The sequence below is a fragment of the Rhamphochromis sp. 'chilingali' genome, assembly GCF_963969265.1.
Source record: "Rhamphochromis sp. 'chilingali' genome assembly, chromosome: 14".
Lineage (NCBI taxonomy): Eukaryota > Metazoa > Chordata > Actinopteri > Cichliformes > Cichlidae > Rhamphochromis > Rhamphochromis sp. 'chilingali'.
Genome location: NC_137941.1, coordinates 21507962 through 21526223, shown reverse-complemented (window position 1 = coordinate 21526223; position 18262 = coordinate 21507962). Strand labels below are relative to the sequence as shown.

The 18262-nt window shown below is 38.7% G+C and overlaps 1 protein-coding gene across 1 annotated transcript in view; it reads left to right on the top strand.

Annotated features, from left to right (window-relative positions):
* The first annotated feature begins 17047 nt into the window (after positions 1–17047).
* Positions 17048–18262, top strand: part of uxs1 (UDP-glucuronate decarboxylase 1) — a 35005-nt gene continuing 33790 nt past the window's right edge. The window contains exon 1 of the mRNA XM_080902000.1: positions 17048–17801. Within this exon, the coding sequence (XP_080758126.1) occupies positions 17711–17801 (91 nt within the window). The 5' untranslated portion in view covers positions 17048–17710. The remainder of the gene's footprint in view (positions 17802–18262) is intronic.

The window sequence follows — 18262 nt, the reverse complement described above, 5'->3', positions numbered from 1 at the left end:
GCAGACCTTCTGAGGGAACTTCACGTAATCTTGGTAACCGGCTACGCGGGATCCAGGTTTCAAGCTTGGCCATGATCCTATTTTTCAGGTCAGTTCCTCTTGCACTCAACGATCCTTCTCCTATCGCACTTGGGGCTATGTACCCAATCTCGGGTGGGGGTGATGATATCTCCCCCCTGACCTGGCGTCCTGACTCCTCCTTGCCGTAGCATTTGTGTTGTACCTCGTCAATCTCTAGCTGTGAGAGCAGTCCCTTCTTTCGAATGTTGGAACCAGGGGCGGAGCGGGGGGGTGGCTTACGGGGCTTAAGCCCGGGTTGTTTTGTCAGAAGCCCGGGGTATTTTGGAGTGTAATTTTTTCATAGTTAGATGCCTGGCTGACAACTGTATAAAACAAAAAGTACACACAATATTCGAAGCACATAGTGCACACTGTGGGAATTTACGACTGTGCGTGAATCCCCCCCTGATATTGGTATGATCCAAGCTCAGGCACTAAGCGACTGAGCGAGGGGGCGGGGCAGCTGCTGCCCGTGAGTGCGCTGTTGGAGAGACGGAGCCAGCCATACTAAGGAGAGCTTAAGTTTGACCAGGTACCAAAGCAAATCATTCGTACCGTACAAATAATGTAAATATGACGGTGCATCACGAAAGATTGATATGAAACTGATCACTTGACCAATATTACGTTACTCGCTCTTCAAGTGAATCAACAAATGGTGAAATGAAAAGCCGAACAAATGCTATTTTTTTTTAGAGTCTTAGCTTACATGTGTTTATTTCATATTCTCAGTTCTTACCCTCCCCGACTAAATCGGTTTCAGTTATGTACTGAAACATAAGAATGGACATTAGAGGGTTCTTTCAAAGAAAAAACTCAGGTAAATGTTATTTTATATATTATGCTTTGTATGTTGTTCAGTATATTTCTATGCAAAACAAGAGGGATTTCAGTACACAGCAGGATATTCACATTTGTAACCAGATATTTACATACACTTTAGGGAGAAAACATAAAACATTTTTACTGTACAACATCAATTTAGAGTAAATTTTTGTTTTAGATAAATATTGAAATATCTTTTGAATTAGTTAAATTTCAGAATAAAGAGAGACAGAGCTATTTTTATCACTTTCATCAAATTTAGGAGTACATGTACACTAAATTTATTGTTAATTAATAAGAAAACTCCAGACGATTCCATTCTGAGCTGAAGAAGCTTCTGATAGGTTAGTAGAGTCCATGTGAGTAAACTGGTGGCACAGCTGTGGATGCATATAAGGCAAAACACAGAGCCTGTTTCTGTGACATGGGAAAATCAAGAGATATCAACCAAAACACCAGGAAAAGAACTGTGGAGCTCCATAAGTGTGGCTCAAGTTTGAATACAATTTGGTGCCATTTGCAATTAAGAAATACAGATAGTTTCTCTCTTTACTCTTAAAGTTAACAAATATGTTTTTATATTTATCAATCTAAAGAAATAAACATTTAGTCTGATTTGATGTTACAATTAAAAAAGTGTTTTTATCTGAAGAGTAAATATCTGGTTTCAACTGTATATTTGATGATTGTCAGCACAAAGAGGGAGAGAGAGAACGAGGACAGACAGGTCCTCATGTATCTCGTACCTAGTGTTTCTTTTTAGGTTTGTTATTTTTCAAATTCTGTATTTATTAAGTTCTGCAGGCTTGTTTGCACAACAAGGCTAAATAATTATATAAACTTTTCTCAATCTAAATAGTGGACTTTGGTAGAATTAAAAAAATAAGTGTAGTGCAGGTCTATGATGATTTTTAGTGCTATCATCTAGTTCTGATTCTGGTTCTGTCTTGGTTAAGTCCTCAGTAGTCCTGATTTTGAACTGTTGTAGTCCTGTTTTAATTCTGGATCAGTTCTGGGTCTGGTTGAATTGGGGTTTAGTCCTCGTGTCTTGATGCAGCCCTGACCTTGTTCTGCCTTGCTGCTTAATTAAAAAACTAGTTTAAGGTGTCCTGCACATGTGATATATATTTTTCCCTATATGAAGTCATTCTTTTTTGAACAGAGCCTATTAATCTTTCAGTCATTTCTACACCCCCCCCCCCCCCCCCCAAAAAAAAAAAAAAAAAAATCCCACATGCATACTACTCTTTGGGCTAAGCCCCGGGTGTTTCAAATGTCTGGCTCCGCCTCTGACTGAGATTACTCTAGTTTCACTGTAACTTTGGATGATGTTATGTACTCTAGATGACAAGGCGATAGCAATTTTATGAGAACACGAGTCACTGTTTTTAGCAGATACCAGGCGAACCTCTGCTCATCTTCTGAGAAACTCTGTAACATGTTCTTTTGATTCTCAGTAATCTTACTAACCTGGGAATCAACCGTATTATGTTCCTCCAGCTGTTTTTCTTTATTTTCTTTTTTTCTTTTTTTGTATTGCCAACGTCTACAGTTAGGTATTATGACATGAATATTCATTTCTTTTTGTTTGCTTTTCCTTGCTTGACTACAGTTACATTTCTGCAGTCTTCAAATAATCATTGGAGCTTTTAAAAATGTTCTGTCTAAAAAAAAAAAAAAGCAGCAAACATTTGACAGCACTTGACCCAGGAGACAAACAAAAAGAAAACAGGATGCTGTTGAAAACAATGGGCAGGTAATCTAACACAAGCCATTTTTTAAAATCCAACAACAGGAAAAGGAATCAATGAAAGAAAGCAAAAAATCAATTCAAGGAACCCAGGATGGATGGAGCAAACACAAAAGGTGGGAAGCAAACAAAGACAGGAAATGAATTCATCCGAGAGATACACCAGGTAAGCGAAACAAACCTGACACCATGACACATCAGAGGTGCAGTTAAACATTTAATTCTGCAAAATGCTGGTCAAAAATCAATGTTTGTGTAAGAATGAACTTATCCAGGTGTAGAAGTTTATACAGTGTAAATGTAACTTGTGATTACTACAACAGTCAGCCTTGTTGTTCCTGGGAGATGACAGAACTGGTACCTCTTTCATGTCTGTATGATAAATAAGAAACTGCAGATGGGAGCTGGTTTGGTGTGTATGTAAACATTTTTGTATTTGTGTTTTTTCCCCTAAGGAATCATATTAATGTGGCTCTAACACCATCATTCCAGCTGATCAGCCATGTCACTGTGATGTATATAGCTTTCCAATACCAGATACAAAACATCTCATGTGGTAGTGGTAGATGTTTCCCTTCACAACATTTCTTTTTTCAGAATGCAAGGAGTTTGTTTTGGAAGACTTAAAAGCTTTTCTGACAGAAAGGCTTCCTTCTGCCAGAGAGGGCTGTCATCCTGCGGAGGGAAAGATTGTTCACAAATGGAAAACATTCAAGACAGTTGCCAAACTTTCCAGGATTGGACGTCCCAACAAATTCAACTCAAGGTCACATTGTGCAGTGCTCAGAGAAACTGCAGTTAACTCAAGAGCTACATCTCTGACTCTGTTAGCATGCTAAATGTGAAAGTTCATGAGAGTGCAGTTAGAAACGCACTCAACAAGTACTGCACGACTTGTCTGGATGGAAGCCTCTTTTCTCTTTAACAAGAACATGACAGCACGGATTAGGTTTGCAAAGTTGCACCTGAATAAAACAAAAAAGACTTCTGGAACAATGTCCTTAGGATACATGAGACCAGAGTGGAACTGTTTGGGTATATCACACAGCACTGCATTTAGAGAAAACCCGAACACAGCATATCAGCAGAAACACCTCATACCAGCTGTTAAGCATGGTTGTAGAATGGTGATGAATAGTGCTGGCTGTGCAACCACAGGGGATTATTAAACTATTCTGATTCTGCTTTTTATTCCAGAAACACGTGTGAGAGCTAATTTTAATATCCAGCCATTAACTATCTGTAACTCTCTGCAATCCACTAACCAGCTTTCATACCCTCTTCAAACCAGCCTTTTCCACCAGGGGCGGAGCGGGGGGGTGGCTTACGGGGCTTAAGCCCGGGTTGTTTTGTCAGAAGCCCGGGGTATTTTGGAGTGTAATTTTTTCATAGTTAGATGCCTGGCTGACAACTGTATAAAACAAAAAGTACACACAATATTCGAAGCACATAGTGCACACTGTGGGAATTTACGACTGTGCGTGAATCCCCCCCTGATATTGGTATGATCCAAGCTCAGGCACTAAGCGACTGAGCGAGGGGGCGGGGCAGCTGCTGCCCGTGAGTGCGCTGTTGGAGAGACGGAGCCAGCCATACTAAGGAGAGCTTAAGTTTGACCAGGTACCAAAGCAAATCATTCGTACCGTACAAATAATGTAAATATGACGGTGCATCACGAAAGATTGATATGAAACTGATCACTTGACCAATATTACGTTACTCGCTCTTCAAGTGAATCAACAAATGGTGAAATGAAAAGCCGAACAAATGCTATTTTTTTTTAGAGTCTTAGCTTACATGTGTTTATTTCATATTCTCAGTTCTTACCCTCCCCGACTAAATCGGTTTCAGTTATGTACTGAAACATAAGAATGGACATTAGAGGGTTCTTTCAAAGAAAAAACTCAGGTAAATGTTATTTTATATATTATGCTTTGTATGTTGTTCAGTATATTTCTATGCAAAACAAGAGGGATTTCAGTACACAGCAGGATATTCACATTTGTAACCAGATATTTACATACACTTTAGGGAGAAAACATAAAACATTTTTACTGTACAACATCAATTTAGAGTAAATTTTTGTTTTAGATAAATATTGAAATATCTTTTGAATTAGTTAAATTTCAGAATAAAGAGAGACAGAGCTATTTTTATCACTTTCATCAAATTTAGGAGTACATGTACACTAAATTTATTGTTAATTAATAAGAAAACTCCAGACGATTCCATTCTGAGCTGAAGAAGCTTCTGATAGGTTAGTAGAGTCCATGTGAGTAAACTGGTGGCACAGCTGTGGATGCATATAAGGCAAAACACAGAGCCTGTTTCTTTGACATGGGAAAATCAAGAGATGTCAACCAAAACACCAGGAAAAGAACTGTGGAGCTCCATAAGTGTGGCTCAAGTTTGAATACAATTTGGTGCCATTTGCAATTAAGAAATACAGATAGTTTCTCTCTTTACTCTTAAAGTTAACAAATATGTTTTTATATTTATCAATCTAAAGAAATAAACATTTAGTCTGATTTGATGTTACAATTAAAAAAGTGTTTTTATCTGAAGAGTAAATATCTGGTTTCAACTGTATATTTGATGATTGTCAGCACAAAGAGGGAGAGAGAGAACGAGGACAGACAGGTCCTCATGTATCTCGTACCTAGTGTTTCTTTTTAGGTTTGTTATTTTTCAAATTCTGTATTTATTAAGTTCTGCAGGCTTGTTTGCACAACAAGGCTAAATAATTATATAAACTTTTCTCAATCTAAATAGTGGACTTTGGTAGAATTAAAAAAATAAGTGTAGTGCAGGTCTATGATGATTTTTAGTGCTATCATCTAGTTCTGATTCTGGTTCTGTCTTGGTTAAGTCCTCAGTAGTCCTGATTTTGAACTGTTGTAGTCCTGTTTTAATTCTGGATCAGTTCTGGGTCTGGTTGAATTGGGGTTTAGTCCTCGTGTCTTGATGCAGCCCTGACCTTGTTCTGCCTTGCTGCTTAATTAAAAAACTAGTTTAAGGTGTCCTGCACATGTGATATATATTTTTCCCTATATGAAGTCATTCTTTTTTGAACAGAGCCTATTAATCTTTCAGTCATTTCTACACCCCCCCCCCCCCCCCCCCCCCAAAAAAAAAAAAAAAAAAAATCCCACATGCATACTACTCTTTGGGCTAAGCCCCGGGTGTTTCAAATGTCTGGCTCCGCCTCTGACTGAGATTACTCTAGTTTCACTGTAACTTTGGATGATGTTATGTACTCTAGATGACAAGGCGATAGCAATTTTATGAGAACACGAGTCACTGTTTTTAGCAGATACCAGGCGAACCTCTGCTCATCTTCTGAGAAACTCTGTAACATGTTCTTTTGATTCTCAGTAATCTTACTAACCTGGGAATCAACCGTATTATGTTCCTCCAGCTGTTTTTCTTTATTTTCTTTTTTTCTTTTTTTGTATTGCCAACGTCTACAGTTAGGTATTATGACATGAATATTCATTTCTTTTTGTTTGCTTTTCCTTGCTTGACTACAGTTACATTTCTGCAGTCTTCAAATAATCATTGGAGCTTTTAAAAATGTTCTGTCTAAAAAAAAAAAAAAGCAGCAAACATTTGACAGCACTTGACCCAGGAGACAAACAAAAAGAAAACAGGATGCTGTTGAAAACAATGGGCAGGTAATCTAACACAAGCCATTTTTTAAAATCCAACAACAGGAAAAGGAATCAATGAAAGAAAGCAAAAAATCAATTCAAGGAACCCAGGATGGATGGAGCAAACACAAAAGGTGGGAAGCAAACAAAGACAGGAAATGAATTCATCCGAGAGATACACCAGGTAAGCGAAACAAACCTGACACCATGACACATCAGAGGTGCAGTTAAACATTTAATTCTGCAAAATGCTGGTCAAAAATCAATGTTTGTGTAAGAATGAACTTATCCAGGTGTAGAAGTTTATACAGTGTAAATGTAACTTGTGATTACTACAACAGTCAGCCTTGTTGTTCCTGGGAGATGACAGAACTGGTACCTCTTTCATGTCTGTATGATAAATAAGAAACTGCAGATGGGAGCTGGTTTGGTGTGTATGTAAACATTTTTGTATTTGTGTTTTTTCCCCTAAGGAATCATATTAATGTGGCTCTAACACCATCATTCCAGCTGATCAGCCATGTCACTGTGATGTATATAGCTTTCCAATACCAGATACAAAACATCTCATGTGGTAGTGGTAGATGTTTCCCTTCACAACATTTCTTTTTTCAGAATGCAAGGAGTTTGTTTTGGAAGACTTAAAAGCTTTTCTGACAGAAAGGCTTCCTTCTGCCAGAGAGGGCTGTCATCCTGCGGAGGGAAAGATTGTTCACAAATGGAAAACATTCAAGACAGTTGCCAAACTTTCCAGGATTGGACGTCCCAACAAATTCAACTCAAGGTCACATTGTGCAGTGCTCAGAGAAACTGCAGTTAACTCAAGAGCTACATCTCTGACTCTGTTAGCATGCTAAATGTGAAAGTTCATGAGAGTGCAGTTAGAAACGCACTCAACAAGTACTGCACGACTTGTCTGGATGGAAGCCTCTTTTCTCTTTAACAAGAACATGACAGCACGGATTAGGTTTGCAAAGTTGCACCTGAATAAAACAAAAAAGACTTCTGGAACAATGTCCTTAGGATACATGAGACCAGAGTGGAACTGTTTGGGTATATCACACAGCACTGCATTTAGAGAAAACCCGAACACAGCATATCAGCAGAAACACCTCATACCAGCTGTTAAGCATGGTTGTAGAATGGTGATGAATAGTGCTGGCTGTGCAACCACAGGGGATTATTAAACTATTCTGATTCTGCTTTTTATTCCAGAAACACGTGTGAGAGCTAATTTTAATATCCAGCCATTAACTATCTGTAACTCTCTGCAATCCACTAACCAGCTTTCATACCCTCTTCAAACCAGCCTTTTCCACCAGGGGCGGAGCGGGGGGGTGGCTTACGGGGCTTAAGCCCGGGTTGTTTTGTCAGAAGCCCGGGGTATTTTGGAGTGTAATTTTTTCATAGTTAGATGCCTGGCTGACAACTGTATAAAACAAAAAGTACACACAATATTCGAAGCACATAGTGCACACTGTGGGAATTTACGACTGTGCGTGAATCCCCCCCTGATATTGGTATGATCCAAGCTCAGGCACTAAGCGACTGAGCGAGGGGGCGGGGCAGCTGCTGCCCGTGAGTGCGCTGTTGGAGAGACGGAGCCAGCCATACTAAGGAGAGCTTAAGTTTGACCAGGTACCAAAGCAAATCATTCGTACCGTACAAATAATGTAAATATGACGGTGCATCACGAAAGATTGATATGAAACTGATCACTTGACCAATATTACGTTACTCGCTCTTCAAGTGAATCAACAAATGGTGAAATGAAAAGCCGAACAAATGCTATTTTTTTTTAGAGTCTTAGCTTACATGTGTTTATTTCATATTCTCAGTTCTTACCCTCCCCGACTAAATCGGTTTCAGTTATGTACTGAAACATAAGAATGGACATTAGAGGGTTCTTTCAAAGAAAAAACTCAGGTAAATGTTATTTTATATATTATGCTTTGTATGTTGTTCAGTATATTTCTATGCAAAACAAGAGGGATTTCAGTACACAGCAGGATATTCACATTTGTAACCAGATATTTACATACACTTTAGGGAGAAAACATAAAACATTTTTACTGTACAACATCAATTTAGAGTAAATTTTTGTTTTAGATAAATATTGAAATATCTTTTGAATTAGTTAAATTTCAGAATAAAGAGAGACAGAGCTATTTTTATCACTTTCATCAAATTTAGGAGTACATGTACACTAAATTTATTGTTAATTAATAAGAAAACTCCAGACGATTCCATTCTGAGCTGAAGAAGCTTCTGATAGGTTAGTAGAGTCCATGTGAGTAAACTGGTGGCACAGCTGTGGATGCATATAAGGCAAAACACAGAGCCTGTTTCTGTGACATGGGAAAATCAAGAGATATCAACCAAAACACCAGGAAAAGAACTGTGGAGCTCCATAAGTGTGGCTCAAGTTTGAATACAATTTGGTGCCATTTGCAATTAAGAAATACAGATAGTTTCTCTCTTTACTCTTAAAGTTAACAAATATGTTTTTATATTTATCAATCTAAAGAAATAAACATTTAGTCTGATTTGATGTTACAATTAAAAAAGTGTTTTTATCTGAAGAGTAAATATCTGGTTTCAACTGTATATTTGATGATTGTCAGCACAAAGAGGGAGAGAGAGAACGAGGACAGACAGGTCCTCATGTATCTCGTACCTAGTGTTTCTTTTTAGGTTTGTTATTTTTCAAATTCTGTATTTATTAAGTTCTGCAGGCTTGTTTGCACAACAAGGCTAAATAATTATATAAACTTTTCTCAATCTAAATAGTGGACTTTGGTAGAATTAAAAAAATAAGTGTAGTGCAGGTCTATGATGATTTTTAGTGCTATCATCTAGTTCTGATTCTGGTTCTGTCTTGGTTAAGTCCTCAGTAGTCCTGATTTTGAACTGTTGTAGTCCTGTTTTAATTCTGGATCAGTTCTGGGTCTGGTTGAATTGGGGTTTAGTCCTCGTGTCTTGATGCAGCCCTGACCTTGTTCTGCCTTGCTGCTTAATTAAAAAACTAGTTTAAGGTGTCCTGCACATGTGATATATATTTTTCCCTATATGAAGTCATTCTTTTTTGAACAGAGCCTATTAATCTTTCAGTCATTTCTACACCCCCCCCCCCCCCCCCCCCCCAAAAAAAAATCCCACATGCATACTACTCTTTGGGCTAAGCCCCGGGTGTTTCAAATGTCTGGCTCCGCCTCTGACTGAGATTACTCTAGTTTCACTGTAACTTTGGATGATGTTATGTACTCTAGATGACAAGGCGATAGCAATTTTATGAGAACACGAGTCACTGTTTTTAGCAGATACCAGGCGAACCTCTGCTCATCTTCTGAGAAACTCTGTAACATGTTCTTTTGATTCTCAGTAATCTTACTAACCTGGGAATCAACCGTATTATGTTCCTCCAGCTGTTTTTCTTTATTTTCTTTTTTTCTTTTTTTGTATTGCCAACGTCTACAGTTAGGTATTATGACATGAATATTCATTTCTTTTTGTTTGCTTTTCCTTGCTTGACTACAGTTACATTTCTGCAGTCTTCAAATAATCATTGGAGCTTTTAAAAATGTTCTGTCTAAAAAAAAAAAAAAGCAGCAAACATTTGACAGCACTTGACCCAGGAGACAAACAAAAAGAAAACAGGATGCTGTTGAAAACAATGGGCAGGTAATCTAACACAAGCCATTTTTTAAAATCCAACAACAGGAAAAGGAATCAATGAAAGAAAGCAAAAAATCAATTCAAGGAACCCAGGATGGATGGAGCAAACACAAAAGGTGGGAAGCAAACAAAGACAGGAAATGAATTCATCCGAGAGATACACCAGGTAAGCGAAACAAACCTGACACCATGACACATCAGAGGTGCAGTTAAACATTTAATTCTGCAAAATGCTGGTCAAAAATCAATGTTTGTGTAAGAATGAACTTATCCAGGTGTAGAAGTTTATACAGTGTAAATGTAACTTGTGATTACTACAACAGTCAGCCTTGTTGTTCCTGGGAGATGACAGAACTGGTACCTCTTTCATGTCTGTATGATAAATAAGAAACTGCAGATGGGAGCTGGTTTGGTGTGTATGTAAACATTTTTGTATTTGTGTTTTTTCCCCTAAGGAATCATATTAATGTGGCTCTAACACCATCATTCCAGCTGATCAGCCATGTCACTGTGATGTATATAGCTTTCCAATACCAGATACAAAACATCTCATGTGGTAGTGGTAGATGTTTCCCTTCACAACATTTCTTTTTTCAGAATGCAAGGAGTTTGTTTTGGAAGACTTAAAAGCTTTTCTGACAGAAAGGCTTCCTTCTGCCAGAGAGGGCTGTCATCCTGCGGAGGGAAAGATTGTTCACAAATGGAAAACATTCAAGACAGTTGCCAAACTTTCCAGGATTGGACGTCCCAACAAATTCAACTCAAGGTCACATTGTGCAGTGCTCAGAGAAACTGCAGTTAACTCAAGAGCTACATCTCTGACTCTGTTAGCATGCTAAATGTGAAAGTTCATGAGAGTGCAGTTAGAAACGCACTCAACAAGTACTGCACGACTTGTCTGGATGGAAGCCTCTTTTCTCTTTAACAAGAACATGACAGCACGGATTAGGTTTGCAAAGTTGCACCTGAATAAAACAAAAAAGACTTCTGGAACAATGTCCTTAGGATACATGAGACCAGAGTGGAACTGTTTGGGTATATCACACAGCACTGCATTTAGAGAAAACCCGAACACAGCATATCAGCAGAAACACCTCATACCAGCTGTTAAGCATGGTTGTAGAATGGTGATGAATAGTGCTGGCTGTGCAACCACAGGGGATTATTAAACTATTCTGATTCTGCTTTTTATTCCAGAAACACGTGTGAGAGCTAATTTTAATATCCAGCCATTAACTATCTGTAACTCTCTGCAATCCACTAACCAGCTTTCATACCCTCTTCAAACCAGCCTTTTCCACCAGGGGCGGAGCGGGGGGGTGGCTTACGGGGCTTAAGCCCGGGTTGTTTTGTCAGAAGCCCGGGGTATTTTGGAGTGTAATTTTTTCATAGTTAGATGCCTGGCTGACAACTGTATAAAACAAAAAGTACACACAATATTCGAAGCACATAGTGCACACTGTGGGAATTTACGACTGTGCGTGAATCCCCCCCTGATATTGGTATGATCCAAGCTCAGGCACTAAGCGACTGAGCGAGGGGGCGGGGCAGCTGCTGCCCGTGAGTGCGCTGTTGGAGAGACGGAGCCAGCCATACTAAGGAGAGCTTAAGTTTGACCAGGTACCAAAGCAAATCATTCGTACCGTACAAATAATGTAAATATGACGGTGCATCACGAAAGATTGATATGAAACTGATCACTTGACCAATATTACGTTACTCGCTCTTCAAGTGAATCAACAAATGGTGAAATGAAAAGCCGAACAAATGCTATTTTTTTTTAGAGTCTTAGCTTACATGTGTTTATTTCATATTCTCAGTTCTTACCCTCCCCGACTAAATCGGTTTCAGTTATGTACTGAAACATAAGAATGGACATTAGAGGGTTCTTTCAAAGAAAAAACTCAGGTAAATGTTATTTTATATATTATGCTTTGTATGTTGTTCAGTATATTTCTATGCAAAACAAGAGGGATTTCAGTACACAGCAGGATATTCACATTTGTAACCAGATATTTACATACACTTTAGGGAGAAAACATAAAACATTTTTACTGTACAACATCAATTTAGAGTAAATTTTTGTTTTAGATAAATATTGAAATATCTTTTGAATTAGTTAAATTTCAGAATAAAGAGAGACAGAGCTATTTTTATCACTTTCATCAAATTTAGGAGTACATGTACACTAAATTTATTGTTAATTAATAAGAAAACTCCAGACGATTCCATTCTGAGCTGAAGAAGCTTCTGATAGGTTAGTAGAGTCCATGTGAGTAAACTGGTGGCACAGCTGTGGATGCATATAAGGCAAAACACAGAGCCTGTTTCTGTGACATGGGAAAATCAAGAGATATCAACCAAAACACCAGGAAAAGAACTGTGGAGCTCCATAAGTGTGGCTCAAGTTTGAATACAATTTGGTGCCATTTGCAATTAAGAAATACAGATAGTTTCTCTCTTTACTCTTAAAGTTAACAAATATGTTTTTATATTTATCAATCTAAAGAAATAAACATTTAGTCTGATTTGATGTTACAATTAAAAAAGTGTTTTTATCTGAAGAGTAAATATCTGGTTTCAACTGTATATTTGATGATTGTCAGCACAAAGAGGGAGAGAGAGAACGAGGACAGACAGGTCCTCATGTATCTCGTACCTAGTGTTTCTTTTTAGGTTTGTTATTTTTCAAATTCTGTATTTATTAAGTTCTGCAGGCTTGTTTGCACAACAAGGCTAAATAATTATATAAACTTTTCTCAATCTAAATAGTGGACTTTGGTAGAATTAAAAAAATAAGTGTAGTGCAGGTCTATGATGATTTTTAGTGCTATCATCTAGTTCTGATTCTGGTTCTGTCTTGGTTAAGTCCTCAGTAGTCCTGATTTTGAACTGTTGTAGTCCTGTTTTAATTCTGGATCAGTTCTGGGTCTGGTTGAATTGGGGTTTAGTCCTCGTGTCTTGATGCAGCCCTGACCTTGTTCTGCCTTGCTGCTTAATTAAAAAACTAGTTTAAGGTGTCCTGCACATGTGATATATATTTTTCCCTATATGAAGTCATTCTTTTTTGAACAGAGCCTATTAATCTTTCAGTCATTTCTACACCCCCCCCCCCCCCCCCCCCCCAAAAAAAAATCCCACATGCATACTACTCTTTGGGCTAAGCCCCGGGTGTTTCAAATGTCTGGCTCCGCCTCTGGTTGGAACACTGAGCTACTAGTTGTTTCGCCGTCATTGTGGATGTTGGGTATCGAAGAATCCATAGGTCCCTCATCCTATTCATGTAGCCCCTTCCGCCGGGGTTACTTGCATAGTAGCATTCCAACAACGCCCTGTTTTCGTCTCTTGCCCACCGATGCCTTCTTGTTCCAGTAGCCCACTTTTCGTCAGGGTGCCCTGGTTCCTCAACACCTGACGCGGACCTTGTTGATCCGGGCGACGTCCGAGCCGGCATGCCTTCATATTTATCTGTCTCGCTCATGTCTGCGGTAGGCTTGCTTAGCATAGGGGGTCTAGCCTTAGGACCCTTACTGGATACAGACGCCCCAGGCAGGAATCGAACTTGCGATCCTCTGTTCCAAAGGCATGTAGTCTAACCACTACGCTATCCAGCATATATATATGTGAAGGTAACGGTGGTCCCCGTGGTAATCGGAGCACTAGGTGCGGTGACTCCCAAGCTAGGCGAGTGGCTCCAGCAGATCCCGGGAACAACATCGGAGATCTATGTCCAGAAGAGCGCAGTCCTGGGAACCAGAGGTGTGGACTCGAGTCACATGACTTGGACTCGAGTCAGACTCGAGTCATTAATTTTATGACTTTAGACTTGACTTGAAAAAATGTTCTAAGACTTGTGGCTTGACTTGGACTTTTACACCAATGACTTGGGACTTGAATTGGACTTGAACCGGTTTACTTGAAAAGACTTGATATTTTACCCCAAATATAAAATTTAACATGCATATTATATAGAGATTGAAAATGTGACGTCATTCACGGGTAGAACTGCAAAGGATTCTGGGAACTCGTGGCAAGCGGTACTAGCTCACGCAGGCTTTCAATTAAAATCAGTTATACAGCGATAAAAAGAAACACAAAAATGTCAAGAAGCTGTTGTATTATTAACTGCAATAGCCGGTCGCATGACAGCCACGGGAAGCCGACGGGTAAAGAGATCGGTTGTTATCGGATTATGTCGTTGAAGAGAAATTGTTCGAGCCATGTTTCCGAAGTAACAAAGAGGCGAGGATGGCCTGGATTGCAGCCATTCAAAGACCAATTATAACGTCCCAGAACACTCCAGCTCACAGGTTAGTCTGCTCCAAGCATTTACACGAAGGTCAGTGTTTTTTAGTAGTTAATACGTCATTTTCATAACATAATTAGTGATATAGGTTACAAGCAAGTCTGGCGCTGAACAGAAATGGTCGCGCTATGCTCCTTTATTTATTGTGCATAAATAGTGAATTGTCCTGACACAATATTGCGTTTCGCTTCTGTTATTATGGTACATTGACAAAAACATATACTTTTATTCACAGGATAAAACAGGTTTTTTGTATCACTAATTGCCCAGTACGATTACAGCATACAATATTATTGTCACTGCTACATTTCTGTGATGGGTACCAGAAATTATTTCCACTGCTAATTAATTACCGTTGAGCTCAAAGGTCCTATTAATAAACGGTTAAGGAATGTGTATTTATGAAGACGATTTGTGAGACTGGTAAACTTATGATACGTACGATGGTCTTTCGTTCTACACGGTGCATTTCATGGTCCCTGTACCCATCCGTCGGTAAACTGTACCTGGGCTTGTTGCAGTGACCTGAAGTTACTAAACTTCATGAGTGTATGCACTCACTCCAAGAAGCGTATGATTATAAATATGCATATAAATATGCTACAATGAGATAGCTGACTTCATCTAACTAGCAAATGTTGTCCAGGCTACGTTGGTGATGCAGTTTTTTTTAATGTGTATGATATTTTTGTCATGCGATTTTAAAGCTGGTCCTACAACCGCATCCAAGAATAACATGCAGCTTATCTCAGAACTGTCGGTGAAAATTATTCTTGGAGCTAAGTTTAATTGAGCTGCATTTTAAAGAGGTGCAATTTCACAATTTGTGTATATTTTCTAAGTTCACTATTTTGTCATGTGTTGAGAAAAACACAGATTTTAAAATTACATGGTCTAATATTTACATTTAGCATAACTGCAACATTATTTTTTCGTTTTTTTTTTTTTAAAGACTCGAAAGGACTTGAAATTCAAAGTTTCAGACTTGTGACTTGACTCGGACTTTTACACCAGTGACTTGAGACTCGACTCTGACTTGCCTGACATTACTTGAGACTTGACTTGAGACTTGAGGATAAAGACTTGAGACTTACTTGAGACTTGCAAAACAATGACTTGGTCCCACCTCTGCTGGGAACAGCTAAGATACTGCGCAGGACCCTCAAGCTCCCAGGCCTCTGGTAGAGGACCCGAGCTTGAAGGATAAACCGCCCGCAGGGGCGTGCTGGGTGTTTTTTTTTTTATTTTTTATATATATATATATATATATATATATATATATATATATATATATATATATATATATATATATATATATATATATATATATATATATATATATATATATATATACATATATATATATGTATATATATATATATATATATATATATATATATATATATATATATATATATATGTATTAGGGCTGCGAAAAACGTCTATGTTTCATTTTACATTATCGTTTGTTCCGTGGTGTCGCAAAATAAACTGTTTATGGCAATATTTTTTCATCGTTTTGATGGTCACTGTAGTGGCTATATTAATTTCTTAAAGTTCTCCCTTTCTCTTATATTTAATATTACCACACTACAGATGGACAAGCACCTAATCACAACGACGGTAAAATCACCGCGTGTCCGCTCGTTTATTTTCCACATAAACCTTTCACAATAAAGCTCAAGATCCTGTTGAGACTTTTCAAAATAAACTGAATCACGTGGAAGACGCAGAGTATTTACGGAAGAAAAGCAAAAAAGAGCCTCAGGTGCTAAAAAATAAACCTTAGACTCAAACGTTAGAACAGGCTTATCCCGCAGCACGCTGTGTAATAAATGGCTCCAGGTTCCATTTCAGATCTTCTTAGCCTGCACTTACCCACTTGATCTCTGCGCTCCTCCAGTCAGATGGTTTTATCAGTTCCACGCTCCCAGCTCAAATCTAGAGGTGACAGGGCTTTCTCCATTGCTGCCCCGAGACTCTGGAATAGTCTTCTCCCCTTCATAAAATCCTCTTCATCCTTGGAAGTCTTTAAATCGAATCTCAAGACCTACCTATTTTCCAAGGCTTTCGGGTCTCTTTGATATCCTTTTTTATTCTGTCTATTTGGTCTCTTATCTTATTGGATGATGTTGTATGTGCATATATGTTATGTTCACATATGTGTAGTTGTGCGTGAATGTGTACAGTTTTGTATATGTATGTGCATATTTGCATGTACATTATATGCTATATACTCTTACATGTCTTACAATTCTTTTTTAAAATGTTTTCTTTCTACTTTCATTCTTTCATTATATTCTCCCTTTGTTCAGCACTTTGGCCGACACTTGATGTCTTTTAAATGTGCTATATAAATAAAGATGACTTGACTTGAAGATGACTACTCACAAAGAAAACGGCAGCCGTTAAAACCTATGTCTATAAATGTGTGGTTTCATGCATCGGTTAAAATACTCGATTCCAGGTACACTACGCCCAGTAGTATATAAACAAGAACAAGTAAGCGGAAAATGGGATACAGTGGTTTAAATGGGAAACTCAACAAGGTTCACTTCAGACTGGAAAGTAGCGCAATGAATGAGCCATTGTGTGTTATGAAAAGAAATGAGTTTGGAACTTGAAAGCTACGCCTTCTTAAAGAATGGAATTAAAAAAAATACTACAAATAACAACAATTTGGGGAAGATATGTCTAAAATTAAAAAATAAAATTGTATATATGTACACACACAACATTTCACGAACGTCACAGAGGCTGCAAGAAAATCAGGCTGCTTAATCGAGCACTGAGCAGTCGCTCATCTGTTATTCCTTGGCCCAGGCGAGAGGAGCAAACTTCGACATTTCAGTGGGGTTAAAATTAGCGACTTATTTATTCTCGCGGTGCTTATTCGAATATGAACGTTAGCCACGGCTTATTTCTGCTATTGTTTCAATGACAGTTATATTTAGTTTAGAATCTTGTTATACAGGCGTAGCTTAATGTGAAGCTAACGGCTAACTGTCCGTAGTGTTATCAATGCGTTACAGTAGTTTGAAGCTGTGTGATAGTCACATCCGCGTACGAAAGAAGTAGCCATGTACTGCAGCTAATATGACCGCCTTCTCCGTGTGGGTATAAATGGGGTCAGCGAATAAGTTTAGGCGTAGTTGTGAACGTTGACACTCCACGGTTTAGATTGCCACCTTTTTGTGTGCTACCTGTGCGTGCGCTGCTAGCCACGTAAACTGCTCCCGCTCGGTGTTGACGTAGCAGGACGTAGCATCTGTCCCTTGCCTGCCCCGCCAGGCTACACTTTCTGTGAATTTGTGGTGCCATCGCCAGCCTGTCCGCCCAGTAAAACCGAGACACACCGAGGACATGAACCGCTGTAAAACAAAATGCTATAGCTGGACCTGAACGTGCGGTTCGCTTGTTTCCTGGTCCTGCTGCATTGAGCGGATGATGAAGCGGATCATCTGGATGATCTCAAGCTTAAACAGAAGAATCATGAAGCTGCTTTTTGCCCTCGCTTTGATCGCCTATATTGCCTGTAAGCGTACGATTTTTAAAAAATCTTTTATTCTTGTCGCCAAGTTGCCATCTCTACAGTTTATTTTCACTCATGACAAACTGTACTCGTGTGACAACAACCAACTGTTGGGTGGCCAAGCCCCCCAGTCCTCTAGTCCTCCAGAGTGCACCTTTCAAAGGGTAGACTGCCTACAAGTCGCCCCCTCTGGATGTTTTTGATTTCATATAATTGTTTCTAATGCCTTTGGGAAATTTAAAGGATATTTTAGGAATTAATCTGAAAAATTGACAAAGTAATGAGCAGGCTAATTAATACTGAGAATAAACATTTGTTGCAAGTGTTCAGAGATTGGACACAGTCAAAATGTGACAGTTCTAATAACGACACTAACTGCTATAGTAAGTTCATTGCTCAGTGATTTCAGATCCACTTGTGAAACTGTACAGCAGTAGTTGAAAAAACAATTGGATCAGTTTTCA